This window comes from Scyliorhinus canicula, chromosome 20, assembly GCF_902713615.1.
Source record: "Scyliorhinus canicula chromosome 20, sScyCan1.1, whole genome shotgun sequence".
NCBI lineage: Eukaryota > Metazoa > Chordata > Chondrichthyes > Carcharhiniformes > Scyliorhinidae > Scyliorhinus > Scyliorhinus canicula.
Genome location: NC_052165.1, coordinates 30684909 through 30709208, shown reverse-complemented (window position 1 = coordinate 30709208; position 24300 = coordinate 30684909). Strand labels below are relative to the sequence as shown.

Genomic DNA, 24300 nt, shown 5'->3' with positions numbered 1-24300 from the left:
CAAGTTTCAGCCATGGAGCATATGGAACTTCTTATTAGAGATGCTTACGTGGCTGGGATGCAGTCTGCCGCTATCCGCCAGCGGATGCTGGAGAAAGATGACCTCAGCCTAACTATGGCACGGACTCTCTCCACCTCCCTGGAGGTCGCCGATTTAAACGCCCGCGCCTATGTCCCAGCCGCGCTGCAGCACCCTGGGCCTCCTGGCACGCTTCCCCTCTGCCATCCACTGCTCCCGACCCCCCTCAGGCCAGCGCCGCGGAACGCCCCGACAAGTCCGCGGGGCCCCGCTGCTATTTCTGTGGGTTCGCTAAACACCCTCGCCCGCGCTGTCCGGCCCGCTCCGCCCTCTGTAAGAGCTGCGGGAAGAAGGGCCACTTTACGATGGTCTGCCAGGCCAAATCGGTCGCTGCTGTACCGCGCAGCGACCGGGAATCCCCCCCCCTCCGGGCCCTTGCGGGCCCTTCCAGCACACCGCGCCAATCTCTCCCCCCGAGCCCCTGCGCGCCTCTCTGCCCCCGCTCTCAGCCACTCCGTTCGGCCCGCCAGCACCGCTAACCCCGCCCCCAGCTACCACGAGGGCCCTGCGGGCGGCGCCATCTTGGGGCGCTGACTCCACGTGCAGGTCCTGGGCGCCGCCATCTTGGGGCCCCGAATCCACGTGCGGATCCTGGGCACCACCATCCTGGACTGGCACGCAAGGTTCTGCCACCACCTACTCGGCCGACGACGACTACGACGATGGTTCTTCTCCACGGCTCGTGGCCATTCAGCTCGACCAGTCACGTCCACGCACGCTCGCCAAAACAACAACGCTGATCCACCTCAACGGCCACGAGACGGGCTGCCTGCTGGACTCCGGGAGCAAGGAAAGCTTCGTTCACCCTGCTACGGTAAGACGCTGCGCGCTCCCTGTCCACCCTGTAAAACACAAAATCGGGTTAGCCTCAGGTTCGCACTCCGTCCGCATCACCGGCTGCTGCATCGCGGACCTCACGGTCCAAGGGAAGGTTTTTAAAAATTACAAACTCCTTGTCCTCCCCGACCTTTGCGCTCCGGCACTCCTAGGACTAGACTTGCAGTGCAACCTGCAAAGCTTGACCTTCCAATTCGGCGGCCCTATACCCCCCTCACTGTCTGCAGCCTCGCGTCCCTCAAAGTTGACCCCCCCCCTCCTTGTTTGCTAATCCCACCCCCGATTGCAAACCCGTCGTGACACGGAGCAGACGGTACAGCGCCCAGGACCGGACCTTCATCAGGTCCGAGGTCCAGAGGTTGCTGAAGGAAGGGGTCATCGAGGCCAGAAACAGTCCCTGGCGAGCCCAAGTTCTGGTGGTCCGGACTGGGGAGAAAAACCGAATGGTCATCGACTATAGCCAGACCATCAACTGGTTTACGCAACTGGACGCGTATCCTCTCCCCCGTATTTCCGCCATGGTAAACGATATCGCGAAATACAAAGTCTTCTCCACTGTGGACCTCAAGTCCGCCTATCACCAGCTCCCCATCCACGCGAGTGACCGCAAGTACACCGCATTCGAGGCTGATGGGCGCCTCTACCACTTCATTAGGGTTCCATTCGGTGTCACAAATGGGGTCTCGGTCTTCCAACGGGAGATGGACCGAATGGTCGACAAGTACGGATTACGGGCTACCTTCCCGTATCTCGATAATGTCACCATCTGCGGCCACGACCAGCAGGACCATGACACCAACCTCCGGAAATTTCTCCAAACCGCAAAACTCCTTAACCTCACTTACAATAAGGATAAGTGTGTGTTTAGCACCGACCATCTAGCCATCCTCGGCTACGTAGTGGAGTGATAAGCCCCGACCCTGAACACATGCGCCCCCTGATGGAGCTCTCTCTCCCCAATACCCTCAAATCCCTCAAACGCTGCCTGGGTTTCTTCGCTTACTATGCCCAATGGGTTCCCAATTACGCCGACAAGACCCGTCTCCTCATTCAGACCACGACCTTCCTGCCGTCGACAGAGGCCTGCCAGGCCTTTAGCCGCATCAAAGCGGACATTGCAAAGGCCACGATGCGCGCCATCGACGAGTCCCTCCCCTTCCAGGTCGAGAGCGACGCATCAGAAATAGTTCTGGCGGCCACCCTGAACAAGCGGGCAGACCTGTGGCCTTCTTCTCCAGAACCCTCCAGGCTTCCGAACTCCGCCACTCCTCAGTGGAAAAGGAAGCCCAGGCCATAGTCGAAGCTGTGCGACATTGGAGGCACTATTTGGCCGGCAGGAAGTTTACCCTCCTCACAGACCAACGGTCAGTGGCCTTCATGTTTGATAATGCTCAAAGGGGCAAGATTAAGAATGACAAGATCTTACGGTGGGGGATCGAGTTGTCCACGTACAGCTATGAGATCTTGTATCGTCCTGGGAAGCTCAACGAGCCTCCTGATGCCCTGTCCCGCGGTACCTGTGCCAGCGCGCAGATAGACCGCCTCCGCTCCCTCCACGCGGACCTCTGCCATCCAGGGGTGACCCATTTCTACCATTTCATAAAGGCCCGCAACCTGCCTTTCTCCATCGAGGAAGTCAGGACAGTAACCCGTGACTGCCACATCTGCGCGGAGTGCAAACCGCACTTCAACCGCCCCGAGCGCGTACATCTGATCAAAGCATCCCGCCCCTTCGAACTTCTCAGCATTGACTTCAAGGGGCCCCTTCCCTCTAGCAACCGCAACATTTACTTCTTGGCGGTAATCGATGATAACTCCCGCTTCCCCTTCACCATTCCCTGCCCCGACATGACCACATCGACCATCATTAAGGCCCTCTCCATCTTCTCCCTGTTCGGCTACCCCGCGTACATACGTAGCGATCAGAGGTCCTCCTTTATGAGCGACGAGCTGCGTCAATTCCTGCTCAACAGGGGCATTGCCTCTAGCAGGACGACCAGCTATAACCCTCGGGGTAACGGACAGGTCGAGCGGGAGAATGGTACCATCTGGAAGACCATACTACTGGCCCTCCGGTCCAGAGATCTCCCTATTTCCCGATGGCAAGAGGTTATCCCCGATGCCCTACATTCTATCCGCTCACTCCTCTGAACCACAACAAATCAGACACCTCATGAACATCTTCTTGTTTTCCCCAGGAAGTCGTCCTCCGGATCCCCTCTCCCGACGTGGCTGGCCGCCCCCGGACCCATCTTGCTCCGGAAGCATGTGCGGGTGCACAAGTCCGACCCGTTGGTGGAACAAGTCCAGTTACTCCACGCTAACCCGCAGTATGCGTACGTGGAGTACCCTGACGGTCGGCAGGACACGGTCTCCCTCTGGGACCTCTTCCCCCCCCTTCATCACAGACCCCCCCCTGTTTTTTTTCCCCCAGCGCCCCACCCAGGCCACCCCTTCCCCATCCATGGCGTCTCCACCACAAGCCCGAGTGACGGAGACAGTTCAAGGACCATCGCTCCCGGACTCCAGGACATCAGCGGAACCACCACCATCGGCTGAACCAGCGTCACCAACTCCACTGCGGCGGTCTGCCAGGACGTCACGGGCAACGAAAAGGCTGATCGAGTCTATTTAATTTTCAACAACACCATGGACCTTGTATGGACAATATGTACTATTGTTAAATGTCTGGGCCAGTGGGAAGCTAAACCCCTCTTTTTCCCCTTCTCTGGCCACTACTCATACCACCAGTTCTCCCACCCCCCCCCCCCCCCCCCCCACCGGCTTCTTTCTCCGCAAGGGGTGAATGTGGTGGTATGATTAACATAGCTGCCTGCCGTTGGTGCAGAACACCGGCTTACCATTGGCCCTGGTCGGTCATGTGCCTCTCGACCGATTGGTTGAGACCAGTCATGTGACGGCTCCCCGATTGGTTGAGAGGCTGAGTTAACCCCGCCTCCAGGGCGAGATATAAATACCCAGCACGCCCGGCGGTCGGCCATTTACTGTAGTCGACCGCAGGGCTAACATCTAGCTTATTAAAGCCTACTTTTGTACAGCAACTCATCTCGCGTTCAATTGATGGTTCATCACATGGCGAATCCCACATCGTTTTTCATTGGACTCGATTGTGTTCCACATGGCACTGGTGCTAGCCCCTCAATGGTAGTGAAATCGTTCCACATGCAGTGCCGGTTTTTCTGTTGTAAAGGTCCACGGATTCTGTGTTGGTGTCAACACTTAGTCTCAGAAATGCAGAATCTCGCCCCCTTTTTATACCTACACACTGAACATTGCTATGCTTTCAACCATATTACATTCTATTTTCAATTGAGGACAGCCAGCATGTGACACCTTGATTAGTGTTCAAACATAGAAAATAAGAGCAGGAGGCCGTTTCGCCCTTCGTACCTGCTCCGCCATTCAATATGATCATGGCTGATCATCCAACTCAATATACTGTTCCTACTTTCCCCCCCATATCCTGTGATCACTTTCACCCCAAAAGCTATATCTTACTCCTTCTTGTAAATTTACAATTGTTTTGACCTCCACTCCTTTCAGTAGTAAATTCGGTAGTGGTAGTGAATTCCACAGGCTCACCACTCTCTGGGAGAAGAAATTTCTTATCTCATTCCTAAATGGTTTAGCCCGTATCCTGAGACTGTGCCTCCTGGTTCTGGACTCCCCCGCCATCGGGAACATCTTTCCTGCATATCCCTGGTCTAGTCCGGTTAGAACTTTATAGGTTTCTATGATAACCCTCTCATTCTTCTGAACTCCAGCGAATATAATCGACTCAATCTCTCCTCATAGGTCAGTCTTATCATCCCAGGATACAGTCTACACTCCCTCTGAAGCACGAACATCCAACCTCAGATAAGGAGACCAAAACTGCACAAAACATTCCAGGTGTGGCCTCACCTAGGCTCAGTATAACTGCAGCAAAACATCCTTGCTCCTGTACTCGAATCTTCTTGCTTTGAAGGCCAGCATACCATTTGCCTCCTTCACTGCCTGCTGCACCTTTAGGTGACTGGTGTACAAGGACACCCCGGTCTCGTTGCACATTCCCCTCTCTCAATCTATATCCATTATTAGATGCCAGTGCTTGAAATGGCAATCTTTTTCAAAGGTTTAGTTTCATAGGTGCATCAAATCAACTGTTCCGTACGCATGCTCAACTTAATAACAGTTCGCAGCTTGTGGTATCACTTGGAGCCTGCAAGTGCTAAGCTGCAACACCTGTCATTCAAAACTGACAGCCATAGTCTCGGTCCACTCAATTTTACTGGAGAGAAGTGTTTGTACAATGGGCAGCTGGGATCAGAAAATCCCGGCAATAGAAACGGGGAGATGGTGACCTTCAGAACATTACTGTGCTCAGATACAAATGGATCGGCTTTGTTGCACAAACAGTCATTTTCACTGCACTTCAAATTTCCGATGATATCCCACTGAGCAGGTGAAAAACAGACTGATTACACACAACAGCTGCAATGGGTACCTTCGGTACAGGAATCTCAGCAACAGAGATGGGAGTGGCACACCAGAAATATGAGTGTTTGTCAGGACTTGCATTTCAGGAATTTCACGAAAAACCAGCCATCAAACGATTTCTATTTATTGCAGGAGGAGAGACACGCATTTATTTTAACCATAATATCTTATGTCAATAATAATTTTAATTGTACTTATCCCACATCAAGTATTTGTATATAAAAAAAAATTTGATGAAACTAATGCCACTTTTATTTACAAACCTAGGAGTCCAGAGTTTTAAAAGATCAGGGCTGTTACTGTACCAGCCTCCCCGGACAGGCGCCGGAATGTGGCGACTAGGGGCTTTTCGCAGTAACTTCATTGAAGCCTACTCGTGACAATAAGCGATTTTCATTTCATGTAACTTTCAAATGGATTTCACAAACACCGACCATTCTGGATCTGTGATGGACGCAACGTGTCAGGCAACGGATAATTTCTGGAATAGACAGTAACTTATCGGCAGTATTGTTTCTTCACGAGCTGAATCTGAAACTTTAATCAACTTGAAATATTGAGTTCATTAAAACTTTACCACACTCTCGTACTTTGGGGGGGGGGGGGTACTTTTTTGCTACTTGAAGCTCTTAACTGACAAATCGGTGAAAATGACTCAAAGCACCATTAAATATTTCAGTGACAAACATAAGAACGAGCAAGGCAATTGCAAGTAAGTAGAATGGCTTGTGTCTGCATACCTTTTCCTTCCTTCTTTACCCAATTATTGGCTGCAGTCAAATCATGATAATGAAATGAAATGAAAATCGCTTATTGTCACAAGTAGGCTTCAAATTAAGTTACTGTGAAAAGCCCTTGGTCGCCACATTCCGGCACCAGTTCGGGGAGGCTGGTACGAGAAACTGGAAGCCTTGGAGAAATACATGGGATCTTGGTCAAACTTCTCCGGTATTGGGGTTATTTTTTCCTGCCAGCAGCACACCCGCGACCTGCAGGTTTCCCAGCAGCAGGGGGCTGGCTTCAATGGGAAATCTAATTGACTAGTGGCAGGAGTAGAGGATCCCACCACCAGCGAATGGCAGGCCGCTGAGAAACTCACAGCTGGGGGACCGGAGAATCGCACCACTTGGCTTAATAGTGTAGGAATGGGTTATTATATCCAACTCATCCCACATGCCAGCTTCCTTCCTCTGTCCATTTTGTTCTCTAAACCTACTTTCTATTTATCCTAGCATTTCTGTCAGCCATTTCCATATATTTATTTCCTTTTATCTATTCCCCTTATCCTATCACCATTACCCAGTTCTGTATTTCCCCTTCAATTTTATACTTGGTAAAATGCCTGTGCTAAGAATAAATATTTCACCACACTGAACATTTTGGACAAATCCAGCAGATGTGAGATGCAAGCATGGTACTACATGTGGCTTAATTCCAGAAGACATTAGATTATATGATTCTTACCTGCCAGTGGTGGCCCCACAAGTACAGGGCAACACTCTACGATGGTGACGAGTCCCACTGCACTGGAGAACCGCTTCGCGCCAACCAAGTCCATCAGTGTTTCGAAGAGAACAGCACTGACCATTCCAAAGGCAAAACCGAAGAAGATCGTGTAGACCACTAGGCCTTTAAAGCCGGTTGCTAATGGGCACATGACGTGACAGAAGCCATTGTAGAAGACCGCAAAGCTAAAGAAATACTGGATCCTTGGCCTCACCCATCTAGAGTTCGCAAGAAGCCCCATGCTGGGTCTTGCAAACATATCTATAAAAGCTAGAATAGAAAGCAGGAATGCTGCAGAATATTCATCTATGCCCATGTGCTTGGCATAGGGAGCCAAAAACACAATAGGGGAGAAGAAGCCAAAAAACATAATGACGTTTCCTGACAAGTAGATCAGAAATCCCCGATGTTTGAAGAGGCTGAGATCTAGATAAGAATTAATGACTTCATAGACACTTGATCTCTTCTTCTTTTTCTGTGACAGACCATCCCCCACATCTTTGTTCTCATCTTTCTTTATCGTGGAAAACTGCGTATTGTTTATGGCAGTGGATTTTATGGGTTGCAGTGGCCTCATTAAAGATCCTGCCACACAGCAGTTCAACAGTATTGATCCTAGGATAAAGAAACTACCTCTCCAACCAAATACATTGACTAAGTACTGATTCAGAGGAGCCAGAGTGCTCAGGAACACTGGACTACCAGCCATAGCCAATCCATTGGCAAGGGGGCGCTTCTTGTAAAAGTATTTTCCAATCATCGTTAAGGCTGGCTGCAGGTTGAAAGCCAATCCTAGGCCTGAAAAAGATAAGGAAAACATTGTACTTATTAATATGTATATTGGGAAAAAGGATTAATAAAATATAAATGGAGTAAGCAAAAAGGTACAGATTAACATTGAAAGTGCACAAAGGCATGACCAGGACATCAGAAATTGATGTGTTTATTCCATAAATCATACATTACACATACCAGTTTATTTGGGCTAATTATTTTACGTGTGCACTACAAATTTACGAATATACTTTGGCTGATTTTTGTAACAAAATTGTTTAACAATTAATGATAAAGATTGTACATTCATGGACATTTACAGCACAGGAGGCGGCCAATCAACCCACTGTGACCACACCAGTCAACGTAGATCTAACGGCAGGAATCTCATTTTCAAGCATTTGGCACATAATCCTGGAGGTTATGGCCGCACAACGGAATATCTAAGTACTTCTAAATTGTTACGAGCGTTTCTGACTCAACCACCCTTCAGGCAGTGAATTCTAGACTCCCAACACCCTCTGGGTGAAAACATTTCTCATCAACTCCCCTTTTAGCCTTCTATCTTTTACCTTAAATCTATGCCCCCTGGTTATTGACCCCTGTACGAATGGAAAAAGTGCCTTCCTATCCACTCTATCTCTGCCCCTCATAATCTTGTACACCTCTGTCAGGTCCCCTCTCAACCTTCACTGCTTCAAGGAAAACAACCCCACCCTACCCAATTCCTCTTCATAGCTCAGATCCTCCTGCCCCGGCACCATCCTGGTGAAGTTCCTCTGCACCCTTTGTCATGCCTGGCCAAAGTGAATGATGAACTACAGAACATCTAGCTTTAAATAATTTATTATGAAACAACTGCATAAGATAACTAATAAAATAATAAACTACTAACACTAATTAACTATTGTAGAACTACTGCAAAACATATATCTATCCTCCAGCTCGGCCTGCTCCCAACTCCCCAGCCACAGGGTCACGTGCTGGGTTTGCACTGCCACCTAGTGGTCAGAGGTTGTGCATAACATTATGTACAAACTTGTTTTATGCATATCATCACACCCTCTTCAGTGCAATCAATATGGTGATCTACTGTATAGTTACGAAGTATTCCAATGCTGAATCTCTTCAGCCAACATTACAATGCTCCCATTGTAAACCTTCAGAAATCATTACATCAGGAAGAATTGTGCTATCACTGCACATAGCGACTTTAGAAGAATTATCAAATGGAGAATTGCAATGCTGCTGTCACATCACGCTCTGTAGCACCTTTACATCTACAATTTTTAGGGGTGGAATTCTTCATTTGTTAAGGAGAAGGATGTGAGCGAATTAAATGTTTTGTTTGTTTTCTGCACTTGGTTGTCAGCATCACAGTTGGGGCTGCGTTGAGGAGGATCTTCGTCACCTAAAGGGTCGTGAACCTGTGGAATTCCCTGCCCACTGAAGCAGTTGAGGCTACCTCATGAAATGTTTTATGGCAAAGGTAGATAGATTTTTGAACAGTAAAGCAATAAAAGGTTATGGTGACCAGGCGGGTACGTGGAGCTGAGTCCACAAAATGATCAGCCATGATCTTACTGAATGGCGGAGCAGGCTCGAGGGGCCAGATGGTCTACACTTACTCCTAGTTCTTATGTTCTTAGTCCGATTCGCTCAGTTGGCCGAATGGCTGGTTTGCGATGCAGAACAACGCCAACAGCGCGGGTTCATTTCCCGAACTGGCTGAGGTTACCATGAAGGCTGTGTCTTCATAACCTTGTCCTTCACCCGAGGTGTGGTGGCCTTCGGTTTCAATCACCACCAGCAGGTCTCTCTCTCAAAGGGAAGAGTAGCCTATGGTTCTTCTGGAATATGACAACTTTTATTTCTTTTCACAGGTTAAGTATAACGTGTACGCCCAAACACTGTACCTTAGTCCCGGACCGCAGCACAGTATTACCTCATGCAACCAATATGAATCTTCTTCCTGCACTGACACTGTGATGATTTTATTTACAGCAAGGTACTTCTACGAATGACAAAAAGACATTGCAACATTTCTTAATGAGTAATGTTGCACACTATGGGAATCAAGGGATGTGGGGCTAGAGCAGGAAATTAGACTTGATGGTGATGTTTGGCTATGGATTTACTGAATGGTGGAGCAGGGACCGTATGGCTTATTCCCACTCTTATTCCTTATGTTCTCAAGTTACTAAGTACAATAGTGAAATGGATTCCTGTACTTGTTATTTATTTATACCTGATCTTTCTTTCTTTTTTAAAAATATTTTTATTCTCCTTTTTCACATTTTCTCCCGAATTTACACCCACCAACAATAAACAATAATCAACAACAGATATGTCAATTCCCATAACAATAACAATGATCCCATCCTCCCACCAACCCCCAAACATCAGCCCACGTGTTTACATAAACAAATGACAAAAGGTCCTCCGGAAAGCTCTGTATCTCCTTCCTGGCAAAATCCCGAACCTGCATGTATCTAAACATTTTGCCCTGCTCCAGCCCGTACTTCGCTTCCAGCTCCCTCAATCCTGCAAACCGACCCCAAAGAAACAAATCTTTTAGGGTCTTAATCTCCGTCTCTTCCCATTTCCGAAAACTTCCATCCCACCTCCCTGGCTCAAATCTGTGGTTCACCCGAATCGGCATTTCCCTTGACCCTGCCCCCAACCCGAAGTGGGCAGCAGGGTAGCATGGTGGTTAGCATAAATGCTTCACAGCTCCAGGGTCCCAGGTTCAATTACCGGCTGGGTCACTGTCTGTGTGGAGTCTGCACGTCCTCCCCCTGTGTGCGTGGGTTTCCTCCGGGTGCTCCGGTTTCCTCCCACAGTCCAAAGATGTGCAGGTTAGGTGGATTGGCCATGCTAAATTGCCCGTAGTGTCCTAATAAAAGTAAGGTTAAGGGGGGGGTTGTTGGGTTACGGGTATAGGGTGGATACGTGGGTTTGAGTAGGGTGATCATGGCTCGGCACACCATTGAGGGCTGAAGGGCCTGTTCTGTGCTGTACTGTTCTATGTTCTATGTTCTATGTTGGCGAAACTGCCTCCAAATTTTCAGTGAAGCTATTATTACCGGACTCCCTGAGTATTTCCCCGGAGCTATCAGGAGCGGCGCTGTTGCTTGTGCTTTCAGCCCCAACCCCCTGCACAAACTCTCCTCCACTCTGACCCACTGGGAATCAACCCGTCTGACCCAACTCCGCACCTTCTCCACATTCGCCACCCAGTAGTAATACATCAGGTTCAGGAGACCCAAACCCCCTGCCTGCCTTCCCGTCTGCAGCAGCACCTTTCTCACACTGGCCACCTTCCCTCCCCATATGAACGAGGTAAAATCCTTCCCTCAATCTCCCTGAAAAAAGACTTTGGTAGGAAAATCGGTAGGCATTGAAAAATAAACAGAAATCGCGGCAACCCATTCATTTTAACCGCCTGTACCCATCCCGCCAGTGACAGAGGGAGACCATCCCACCTTGCCAGATCGGCTTTCACTCTCCCCACCAAACTAGTGATGTTGTACCTGCGAAGCCTCCCCCACCCCCGGGCAACCTGCACCCCCAGATACCTAAAGTGAGTCCCTTCCCTACGGAATGGCAGCACCCCCACCCCTGCCCTCACCCCCGGCCGAGACACCACAAAATACTCACTCTTGTCCAGGTTCAGCCTGTACCCCGAGAAAGACCTAAATACTCACAGTAGCTCCAATATTCTTCCTATCGACGCACTCGGTTCCGACACATACAGCAGCAAGTTATCGGCATATAAGGACACCCTATGCTCTATCCGCCCCCCCCCCGCACTATTCCTTTCCATGCTCCCGAACTTCTTAATGCGATGGCCAACGGCTCAATCGCGAGTGCAAACAGCAGGGGGGACATAGGACATCCCTGCCTCGTCCCACAGTGGAGAGAAAAGTATCTCGAGCTGATATTGTTTGTGCGGACACTCGCCTTCGGCTCCTTATATAATAGCTTTACCCAGTTCACAAATCGTGGTCCAATCCCAAACCACTCCAGAACTGCCATCAGGTACCCCCATTCTACCCAGTCAAACGCCTTCTCGGTGTACAATGCCACAACCACCTCTGTTTCCTTCCCTTCCGCCGGTGCCATAACGACGTTCATTTACCTGACCTAATTGTTTTATTGAATTATTCATTCTTTTCATCACTCTCTTCAAATTCCATTCACTAATTTAACTCTCTCCAACTGCTCATTGATTGGAAAAACAGCCCTGATTAATCCATGCCTACTCCATGTGTCATCAATTGTGGCAAACAACTTTCTAAGTGTTATGCTTTGGTATGGGCAGAGAGAGGTATCTTATCATTGCTCTGCATTCCGCACATGACCTGAAGGATGCCAAGACTGCAGTTCATACTCAAATTAGTACCAATTAGTGAACAAATCAGTCCCGATGGCAAGTCCCAATCTATTATCAAAGCAAAGCAGGTTGTGGAAACAGTAATGCATGAAGCACATCTTCTATCTAATGCTGTTGGGCATAATACTCACCTCCAATACAGCCTACGCATAAAAAAAGCCCAATGATGGTGTTGCAAAATGAAGCTGCTATCATTCCAATTGAACATAGGATGCCTCCACACATCATCACGGGACGGCATCCATACTTGTTTACCAAGACGCTGCTTACAGGCCCTAAAAGGAACAAAATGAAAGGGAAAGGTTGTCATATTTCATCATAATGTGGGTTATATTGCTCTTCAAAGTCCGCACAAAGTAGTCAAAGTCTTGAAACCTCACAAGTACAAACGGACAGTAAAACAAATGCTGCCACTCAATTTTCATCCAGATCTTCAGCAACATTAGCATGATTAAGCAAATTCCAAAGACAGTTCCCCACATTGTGTCAACTAGGATGTTTTACGGCTATTTTAGGAAGGAAGCAATGGCAGATCAACTAGTGATCTATACCACTAGAATCAACTCAACATTTTAACCCAAACTGCAATTTATTGCATTTTTTGGTGTAGTTTTACATTCATACCTATTGTGTATTAAAGCTCACATGGTTGATTATTAATTGAGCATCTCTCCATTGGGCTGGCATAGATACAGTAAGCCACCAGCCACACCTCCCCCCCCTCCTTGTCTGCACCCGCAGCACCCCCCCCCCCCCCACCCCTCCCCATACACACAAAAAATTCTGATGTGTGAATTTTGATGTCATATTGGTGGGGAAGGTCCTGATAGAGTCAGAATGGCAGAAGAGTGAGAAATGGGATTTAACCCTGAAAAGTATGAGGTGATAAATTTTGGGAGGACTAACGATACGTAATGAACAGTAGAATGCATTTTCTTAGATCCCTGATGGCTGCAGGGCAGGTGGATAAGGTGGACAAGAAGGCACATCTGACATTTGCGTTTATTAGCCGAGGTGCTAAAAGACGTGCTGTTAGGTGAATTGGACATTCTGAATTCGCCCTCAGTGTTCCTGAACAGGTGCCATAGTGAGGCGACTAGGGGATTTTCACAGTAACCTGATTGCAGTGTTAATGTAAGCCTACTTGTGACACTAATAAAGATTATTATTGTATAGAATATAACAGCGGGAAGGTTATGTTGCAGCTGTATAGAATGCTTGTTAGGCTACAGCTAGAATATTGTGTGGTGTTCTGGTCGCCACACTGTCGGAAGGATGTGATTGCACTAAAAAGGGTGCAGGGGAGATTCACCCTAATCCCTAAGCAAAGTGCCGGCTAGGATGCCCACGCCACCCATCTGGGAGCCAGTATACATAGAAATAGGTCATTCAACCTATTGAACCGTTATGGGTGATCTGTTTCTCAGCTCCATTTACTGGCCCATGCTTCACATTGCCGGATTCCCTGACTCAAAGAAATGTAGAGGAAAGTTGGATGCCCATAAACCTTAGGCCACTCTGGCCTCGAGCTGACCGGAAGTTGCGGAATTCTCTGCACTTCTGGGTGCTAGGCCAGCGCCGGAGGAGATGGCGCCATGCAGCCGGCGGCGAAGGGACTGCGCGGGTTAGTGCATGCGCAGACTGGCCGGCATATTCTGACGCATGTGCAGGGGGTGTCTTCTACGTACCGGCCATGGCCCAGGCCCACCTGCAGATCGGTGGACCCCGATCGAGGGCCAGGCCACTATGGGGCCCCCCCAGGGTCGGATCCCCCCGTGCCCCCCCCCCCACCTCCCCGAGGACGGCACCAGCTAATTTACCTGTCAGGTCCTGCCGTGTGGGACTATGTCCAATCTATGCCAGCGGGACTAGCCAGAAACCGACGGCCACTCGGCCCATTGGGGCCCGGAGAATTGCTGGGGAGGCCGCTGCCATCGGCCTCTGACTGGCGTGGCGTGATCCCCGCCCAAAAACCAGCACCGGAGAATACGGCAGCCGGCGTCGGAGCGGGATTCATGCCGCTCCCCGGGGATTCTAATCCCGCCCCATGAGTTTCAGAGCTTTAATGCCACTGATGAGGAACATCCAGCTCGAGTGTTCATTTTTCTTTGTAGACAATCGGACTGGAAGGCATCTGGGTGCATCATCACAGTGCCAAGGTCTTCTGTGTTTCAGGACTGCAAACATACACAACTCTGCACACTCTGTGTCTGTTCAGGAAGGAGTGAGATCGCACTCCCCTCTCTAATATTATGAATGAAAGTCAAATTGCATGACTAAAAATTGAAATCTGGCAGGGTGATGACCTGCGTACCGTCACTGTCTCAGAAGTGTTCAATACTGTCACTACATTCAAAACTAATAACTTATGCTCAGGTAGTTTGAATACTAATGAGTATTAAAGTGTTATTTTTGCTGATATGTGGAAATACTTACAAAAAGAAAACATATTTTTGATGACTAAACTATGACCATTCATCATATGTATAACTGCTAGAATCTAGCCTTAAAATAGCTTTCCCCTTGGATTTTTTGGATGGTTCTCCCTTTAATTGAATTTGACGCAGGAAAAAATAAAGTAATTCCACTTAAAACCTTCCAATTTTTCAAGTCTCTTTCTTAGATGCCGAAGAATAGTTGGAGTATGGAATAGTGTATGACAATCCAAGGAAAGAATGTGGGGCCTTATCTACTATGTTGCTGCATTTTATCAGGGGATGTTCTGTCCTCTGCTGCACCAAGTTAAATGAAGCAGTATGACTGGTGCACAATGAGATAATCAAACCGATGATGGCATGATGTGACCATCAATTTACTCGAGACACGATAGGAAGTAAACTGTGGTTTTAATAGACTTACAACTGAGCCTGCCTGCGACCAGAAGAACTGAGGGCAGACTTACAAGGCTGCAGCACTTTATACTTCTGGTAGTGGGAGGGGCCATGGGCAGAGCCATGGGCGGAGCAGAGGGTGGAGCCCTGTACAAGCTCCTCATCTCCCCCGTGGGAAGAGCCGCGCAATGGCCCACAGACAGAGCCCACAAGGACACAATGCTATACAGTGTGAACGCAAAACTATACAGTGTGAATTACATGATGTACATTCACCACATGGCATTTTAGAAAATGCTGGTGAGACCAGAGTTACCGCCCACGAGAAGGTAGCAGTGGACCTTCTCATGGTTAGGTGGAAAGTTGAGTTGGGGGGGGGGGGGGGTCCGTGGAAAGGTTGTTTGGGTTATAAACATTAGCAAAGACTATTTAAAATGTACAGCAGAGAAATAGGCCAATCAGTCCATCTAATTTGATGGTTTACCCAGACCAGTGAAACAGTAGGATGTCTTCCTTCTCCTTGTTCATAAAGAAAATGTGTTTTAAAAATGATCTTTTTTGCGTAGGGACTCTGCCAATACCAGAGTTGGCTCCACATAATTCCTTATCTCATCAGACAAAAGAACTGGCATTAATATAGAGCTTTTCACAACCTCAGGAAGTCCCAACATCCTTTACAAGTGCAGTCATCGTGATTCTATGAGAAACGTCGATGCAATTTGTGCACAGAAAGATTAACAGTCATAATGAACATGGCAACGTCTCACTTTCAATGCTCCAAAAAAAGAAGCTGAGCCCCATTCAGGACAAAGCTGCCCACTTGATCAGCACCCTATCGACTCAAATAGGGGCTGGTTTAGCTCACAAGGCTAAATCGCTGGCTTATAAAGCAGACCAAGCAGGCCAGCAGCACGGTTCGATTCCCGTACCAGCCTCCCCGGACAGGCGCCGGAATGTGGCGACTAGGGGCTTTTCACAGTAACTTCATTGAAGCCTACTCGTGACAATAAGCGATTTTCATTTCATTTCAATTACATATTGACTACCTCCACCACTGGTGCACCTTGGCAGTAGTGCCTGCCATCTACAAGATACAACACAACTCTCCAAGGATCCTTTCACAGCATTTTCCAAACACTTGGTAAGGAATTGTACCAAAAAATGGCAAGATGTCAACAGCAGCGCAAAAAATATCCCACTGATGGAGTTTCTCATGAAATCTTGAGCCTCCTAGAAAATAAAAGTGAGTGTAGCAAATGCTATCACTCTGGTGAAGTGGGAACTCTGAAAGCCAGAAACCGGCTTCAAACAATCGCCGGGCCCCGACCAGCACTGTAGCCGAACGGCATCCAGACCACATCTCGGAGGTCTAGGAGCTCTCCCCCCGGACAGTCATCGCCAGCAGATCCCCCCCAGTCCTTTTCAGTGGAAGTAGCAGGGGAGCAAGTTAAATATGTCAGGTGTCTAACCCACCGCTTTCATGTCAACTCCCATACTGGTCCCCATAATATGCGGCGTGGGAAAGGCGTCCAATAGCCTATCTACTCTTAGATCTATTGAAGTCACTAAGGGCTAAATCAAGGCTGCCAGTTCACCCCTACTGCCAGAATACTCTGGACAGTGAAAGGTGGGCAAGATTAGGACGGATAAAAGCAAATTACTGCGGATGCTGGAATCGGAAAGAAACCCCAGAAAATACTGGACAATCTCAGCAGGTCTGACAGCATCTGTGGAGAGAGAAGGTTGCTAACATTTTGAGTCTGGAAAACCCTGGGCGGAATTCTCCTTCGGCGGGATGCTCCATTTTGCTGGCAGCCCGAGGGTTTCACGACAGCGTGGGGTTTCCCCATAATGGGAAACCCCATTGACCGGCCGGCGTAACGGAGCATCCCGCCGGCGGGCGAGGCAGAAATGTGGAACGGCAGGGCGGGGAATCCCGCTGCCTTTGTCCAAACTGGAGAGAACTGGAAATAGGTTCAGATTTATACTGTTGTGGGGGAGGGGGTGGTGGTCGTGGAGCAGAGGGGCTGGATAGGGGGCCAGCGACAGGTGCAGATTGACAAAGGTGTTGTGGACTGAAAGACAAAGGGAATGTAAATGGTGGGTAATTAAGTCTAAGAAGGATGCTGATAGTGGCACATAAACGGATTAGAATGTGTTAATGGCAAACGAAAGGTGGGCACAATAAGAAGTCTTACGACACCAGGTTAAAGTTCAACAGGTTTGTTTGGAATCACTAGCTTTCGGTGGGCAGCTCCTTCATCAGGTGAAAGCTAGTGATTCCAAACAAACCTGTTGGACTTTAACCTAGTGTTGTGCAACTTCTTACTGTGCTCACCCCAGTCCAATGCAGGCATCACCGCATCAGAACAAATGTGAGCAGAGTGTCAAAGGGCAACTAGGAACAGATGGCCCAAGTGGGGTGGGGTGGGGGAGGGTGGACAATGGTGAGGGAAAAACAGATCGATGGAAGAAACGGAAACCAATGGATAGAAAGAAAAATGGGGTGAAGGTGGAGGGGAGAGTTCACAGTCTGAAGTTGTTGAGTTCACAATGTTTTTTCCGGAAGCTTAATTCGGAAGATGAGGTTCTGTTCCTCCAAGTTCCACTGGGCTTCACTGGAAGATTGAAGCAGGCCAAGAATGGACACGTTGACATGAGAGCAGGACAATGAGTTGAAATTGCAAGTGGCAGGACAGTCTGGGTCCTGCATGCAGATGGACCGAAGGTGATTTGCAAAGTGGTCACCCAGCCTGTGTTTAGTCTCTTCAATGTAGAGGAGACTGCATTGGGAGAAGCGAATGCAATAGAGCAAGTTGAAGGAGGTGCACGTGAAGCCCGAAAAGTATTTAGACCCTTGGATGATGCCATGGGAAGAGGATGAGGTGTTGGGGGGTGATGGAGGAGTGGACCACGGTATCCTGGAGGGAATGGTCTCTGCAAAATACTGACAGGGGGAGTGAGGAGAAGATGTGTTTGGTAGTGGCATCATACTGGAGTTGGCCTAACTGGCAGAACAATTCTTTGAATGCAGAGGCTGGTGAGGTGAAAAGTGAGGACAAAGGGAATCCTATCCTGGTTCTGGGAGGGAGGGAAAGGGGTGAGAGCAGAGGTACGAGAGATGGATTGGACATGGTTGAGAGCCCTGTTAAGTAGGGAGGACACCTTTTTTACTCAGGTTGCTGAAAAAAATGGAACCTCCTTTTGGAGGTGGAGGGGAAGTGCCCTGTGTGCATCGCCACCCCCGCTCCACCCATCAACCTTGTGCCTCCCCACCTGGCCTCTAAAACCTATTCCCACCCCACTCCCTAGGGTGCCTGATCCATCTCCACCCAAAAAGAAAAGGAATAGCCTACCTCCTGTGTCCACTTCTTCGTGAGACTGCCTGCACAGCGGCACCCACTACTGCAAGAGCCGCTGGCTGATGAAATTAGCTGGCAGCTCTCATGGCTAGGACTTCCTTTAAATAAGGGGTGGAAGTCAACTTTCAGCTTGTTAAGGTGACCCAGAGTGTTATCGTTGGGGGGTACCAAACGGTATCCCCTCTCCACCCCCTGTAAAATCCAGTCCAATTTTTTCTACTTGTTCTGAAACTGGATCACATTTACAAGGCTTTTAGGCTTAATTTCAGTGCTAATTTTCTACTCAAGTAGAAATGTTGCTAAACTAAATCCTCATTATTTGCGACACCATGTGATATGTCAGATTTGACTCAATAATCTGCAATTGATCAGCAATTCTAGAAGAAACAAGAATATTAGAATTGCTAATCCAGTATTTAGGCTACTCATACCTTAGTTCAAGCAGAGTAAAACATCACAAAGTAAGGTCCCAGTGTATCAAACTTCATTTTAAGAAAAAGAACAAAATGGAAGTTTGCTGTATGCAAATTGGTAGGCACATTTCCTGCAGAATAATGGTAACTACAGTTCAAAAATTATTTAAACGGCAGAAAAGAACGTTGAGCCATATTGAAGTCATGTAAGTAGCTATATAAATGCAAGTTCTTTCTTTCCACATACCTGCTGGTCACAATGCTTTAGACATTAGAAGAATTTGTTCAAAAACCGATGGTATCATTGACATTTTAAAACTTATCCAACTTATGCTTCAAATGTGCAGCCACTTGGGTTAAGCCATTTAATTTTCCCCGCACAATTAAAATCAACCTCTCCATCTGGACCCAGCAATCTCATTGCCAGGTCCAATATTGGCTGCGAGCACAGCCTCATGAACTAGCTAGACTGACCGCAGGAAACTGTACACAGTTCGTGAGCAGTTAAAGTGTCAGGCACAAGGTCTGGCACACTCACATTTACACTATTCTGACAAGTTGATTGGGGAAAAAAACACCCATATTGTGTGTTACAATAGTTGCTATGAAAGAATCCAGACCTCACGGGGGTACTAGTTGAATAAAATTATATTTGGTCCTAGTTTGCAATTGAACGTGTGAGATAACGTCTTGTAAAGTTCTGTAGGCATAATTGCAACCGGCACAAAATTCACTTTCAGTCACTCAAAAGTGAACCATGACACTCCTGAAGAAGTTCATTTTCAGCCTCTTTTATTGGCCAAAAAGGGCAACCATCTTGTCAACTCATAGATAAAATAGAACTAGTATTTAGAAATCAGTGGCGGGAACAGCTCTCGTTGTCTGGCCAGAGAACGATAGCGAGCTGACTGAGCAGTTATTGATCTGAAACCTGTATGTGCAATATAACAACACCTTAATATTGACAAATAACAAATAACACACTTTCAATTGCAAACTAGCACCAAATATAATTTTAATCAACTAGTACCCCGTGAGGTCTGGATTCTTTCATAGCAACTATTGTAACATAATAAAGAAAAATTGATAGAAAAGTGTCTTGTTACGAGAGGTTTAAATCTCTGTATCGTTTGAATATTGGAACATTTTTCCTTATGTTTGGACAATTAGCCAAGGGACCTATACATAATTTATCTCACACTTTAGTCCATGGACATATGTTAAGATTATGTGGGTTTGCAAACAAACAAAACTCTGAAATTATTATTTATGCAATGAAAGATGACAGTTCTTTCAGAGGCCACCATTCAAAAAATAATTGCATATTTTATATTAGTTTAGATATGTAGAACTTTACATTTAACAGTGAACAATTGCAGATTATTACTTGATAACTTTAGGTTCCTGATGCCAAATTTGATAATATTCACATGTGAGCATCAAAGCTCTTCCAGCAACATCACTGTCCCAGTGGCAGGGAACCAACATTACTGGTTACAACCCACACAAAGACAAACCCAACCAAGCAATCAGGACAGAGTGGTGGATTGGGATTAATTAGGAGATCTATCAAAGAACTGACACAGGTGCGATAAGCCAAATGGCCTCCTTCTATACTGCCTCATTCCATGATTATATATTATTTATATTCACACGTACATCATACACATATATATTGTGGATAAACACACAATACACCCATACATACATCATACACATATATGTTCAATCATGGCACTAACTTCGTTGTAGTGGAAACCACCGACGGATTGCCATTCTGGAGGAAATTACCCTCATTGAAGTTCCAAAGCCCCTGTCTCGCGCGACATTCCTCACTCAGGCTGGGTGAGATAGGATCACTGAAGCACGCCCGCGGCTGTATCGGTGTGGAGTACAGCAAGGGACGAAATGCCTCCTTTTTACGGTTCTAGCTGACCAGGAAGGGTGCAGAGATTACCAAGGGAGGGGCGGCGGGGGGGGGGGGGGGGGGGGGGGGGGGGGGGGGGGGGGGGGGGGGGGGGGGGGGGGAGGAGAGGAGGGAGAGTTTACAATAGCTACTCTGAATTTAGAAGTACTTTCCTCCCGCGTTACCCTTTCAAGATAGCAATGATGGTAAAACTGGTCGAAACGTCCAAAATTAGCCATTTAAATTGCATTGTCGGGATGGTTCTCAGCGTGGCACAAGGGATGTTAGCCTGTCTGGACAAATGCCAGGTAAACTGGGAACTTCCAAGATGCATTCCCCAGTGCATCATTTGGGTGCCCCCCAAATATGATGCTGGGGAGCCAGGAGGGTATTCCCCTATTGTGTATATAACTGCAATGTATATAACCCGCGCCATCTGTAACTTCTTGCCAACTGCTGATTACCTAGCAAACTAGATTATCCATTCAACTGAGATGTAATGACAGGAGGTTCTAGTTGAAAGGAATTTCAAAGGAGGGGGTGTGGACCATTTGGTTGCCTGACTTAAAGTAATTAAGGAAAGAAACAAGAAAATATCAAAGGTAAACGCAGAAAGAGTTATTTTAATTGATTCAGGAAGAGACCGAGCACAGGTTGGTAGGTTGGAAAAGGCAATTACCGGATAAAGCATTCACAGAAGTGAAAGTTTGTGCACAAACTAGGTATATTCCTTTGAATGGAAAAGGTAGAGCATTCAAAGTTAATGTATGCTGCATGGTTTAGAAATTAAAAGTTGTGGACAGGTGGGATCGCTGCCAGATCGGTGGCCTCATTGTGCAAGACTTACGGAGGATGCATAATGACATGATGACCAAGAGAAGCTAACGGTGAATGTCAGGAAGAGGATTCAGTTAATAACCAGAAAGATTCTGGAAAGCGCAAGAGAGTTGTTGTGTTATCTGTGTTGGTCTAACATCAACTGCAACTGGATGCAGTAAAATGAGAAACAGGCTTCCAACACAGGAGATGGTCCAACATTGTTTTAATGAACCTGTTGATTGCTGTACATAATCTGCTGTGGGTTGACATTCTATTAACCTAACTGATAACCTCCTACTGGCTTGACCAGACTAGCTCTCTATCACATGGTGGTGATGTTCATTGGCCTGTGCACTGTGACTGTGCATCTCATGATGTACATGAGTGGATATTATGACATCTCCCCCTTTTAAAATAAATGTTGTAACGTGGCTGTATATGCATGCATAACTGTGTACAGGTGGGGAATTAATGAACATATGTACATGGGAAGGTGTGTATCGTGCAGATACAGAGCAAACTGAACAAAATTTACAAGATTTAAGTCTATAGATTCAGTCTTTGTGGTGGGCGACGAATTCTTGTCGATCGCCGCAGAGGTGGAGGGGGGAGATGCCGGCACCTGGACAGGTGGGATGGCTGCCATCTCGGTGGCCTTGTGGACAGGTGGGATCGCTGCCAGATCGGTGGCCTCATTGTGCAAGACTTCCGGAGGAGGCATGATGACATGCGGAGAAGTGGGGTCGGGTGATGGGCAGGGAACTTTACACGACAATAGCTGGGGCTGACCAACCTCCCTCAGGCAGCTGAATGCGAACAACATTGTCTGGAGCCAGCACAGACAGATCCGTGGCATGAGCATCATACGTGATCTTTTGCTGGTCCCTGGATCGCTGCACCTTTTGCAACACTGTGAGGTGGTCAAGGTCTGGAACATGGATGGCTGGAACAGTCGTCCTCAGGTTGCGGTTCATGAGCAACTGTGCTGGAGACAAACCAGTCGACAGAGGGGTTGCCCTGTATGCCAATAGCGGCAGGTTGAAATCCGAGGCTGAGTCTGCAGCGTCGCACAGCAACTGCTTGACAATATGGATCGCTTTCTCGACCTTCCCGTTTGATTGCGGATAATGGGGACTGGATGTGATGTGACTAAAGTGGTAGGATCGTGAAAAGTTCTCTGGTACCATGATGTGTTATCTGTGTCGGTCAAACATCGACTGCAACTGGATGCAGTAAAACGAGAAAAGGGAGATGGTCCAACACTGTTTTATTGAACCTGTTGATTGCTGTACAAATCTGCTGTGGGTTGACACTCTATTAACCTAACTGATAACCCCCTACTGGCTTGACCAGACTAGCTCTCTATCACATGGTGGTGATGCAGGGCAGCACGGTAGCATAGTGGTTAGTACAATTGCTTTACAGCTCCAGGGTCCTAGATTCTATTCCCGGCTGGGTCACTGTCTGTGCGGAGTCTGCACGTTCTCCTCGTGTGTGCGTGGGTTTCGTCCGGGTGCTCCAGTTTCCTCCCACAGTCCAAAGATGTGTGGGTTAGGTGGATTGGCCATGCTAAATTGTCCTTAGTGTTCAAGAAGGTTGGGTGGGATTACTGGGTTACGGTGATAGGGTGTGGGCTTGGGTAGGATGCTCTTTGCAAGAGCCGGTGCAGATTCGATGGGCCGAATGGCCTCCTTCTGCACTGTAAACTCTATGAATTCTATGTTCATTGGCCTGTGCACTGTGACTATCTCCCTAGTCATGTCTTTTGAGAGAGAGAGAGCCTTAATGCCCTGTGGGCTTTATAGTGGTGGTGTCCTGTCTCGTGATTGGTTGTTCTGTGTCGTGTGTGTTGATTGGTTATCCTGTGTGTCAATCACTGCCTGTCTGCATCTCATGATATACATGAGTGGATATGATTTAGTGGGCAGCACGGTAGCATTGTGGATAGCACAATCGCTTCTCAGCTCCAGAGTCCCAGGTTCGATTCCGGCTTGGGTCACTGTCTGTGCGGAGTCTGCACATCCTCCCCGTGTGTGCATGGGTTTCCTCCGGGTGCTCCGGTTTCCTCCCACAGTCCAAAGATGTGCAAGTTAGGTGGATTGGCCATGATAAATTGCCCTTAGTGTCCAAAATTGCCCTTAGTGTTGGGTGGGGTTACTGGGTTATGGGGATAGGGTGGAGGTGTTAACCTTGGGTAGGGTGCTCTTTCCAGGAGCCAGTGCAGACTCGATGGGCCGAATGGCCTCCTTCTGCACTGTAAATTCTATGATCTATGATCTATGAATATGACAAGGGTATTAAAAAATATAGGAGGAAAAAAGATATAAGAAACTACAGAGAGTATTGAGTACAGCCCAGGCCATCACGCGAAACCGTCTCACATCCATTGACTCTGTCTAAATCTCTTGCTGCCTTGGGAAAGCGGGCAGCATAATCTCTGCTACCGGGTTATTCTCTCTTCCAACCTGTTGCAGCGGGCAGGAGTTACAAAAGTCTGAGAACATGCACTAGCAGGTTCAAAAATAGCTTCTTCCCCACTGCTACCAGACTCCTGAATGACCCTCTTATGGACTGAACTGATCTCCCCATACATCTTGCTTCACCCAATGTCTGTGTCTATGTATTTACATTGTGTATTTATCATTTATCCTATGTTTTTTTCATGTATGGAATGATCTGGTTGGACTGTACGCAGAACAATACTTTTCACTGTAGCTCGGTACACGTGACAATAAATCAAAACTTCCGCTGTTTATTCCGGTGGGATCTTCCAGTCCAGCCCACATCACACCCCCCGCTACGGGTTTCCTGGCAACATGGGATGGATTCAACAGGAAATCCCATTACCAGCGATGGGACCAGAAGATCCCACCACCAG

At 47.7% G+C, this 24300-nt stretch overlaps 1 protein-coding gene across 3 annotated transcripts in view; it reads right to left on the bottom strand.

The window, feature by feature from the left end:
• The window catches only part of LOC119954722 (monocarboxylate transporter 2-like), a 177178-nt gene that overhangs the window by 20514 nt on the left and 132364 nt on the right, over positions 1 to 24300 (bottom strand). For all 3 annotated transcript variants that reach the window (XM_038780230.1, XM_038780229.1, XM_038780231.1), the window contains exons 3-4: positions 12223 to 12366; positions 6880 to 7719 (exon numbers count right to left, since the gene is read on the bottom strand). In XM_038780230.1, the coding sequence (XP_038636158.1) occupies positions 6880 to 7719; positions 12223 to 12366 (984 nt within the window). The remainder of the gene's footprint in view (positions 1 to 6879; positions 7720 to 12222; positions 12367 to 24300) is intronic.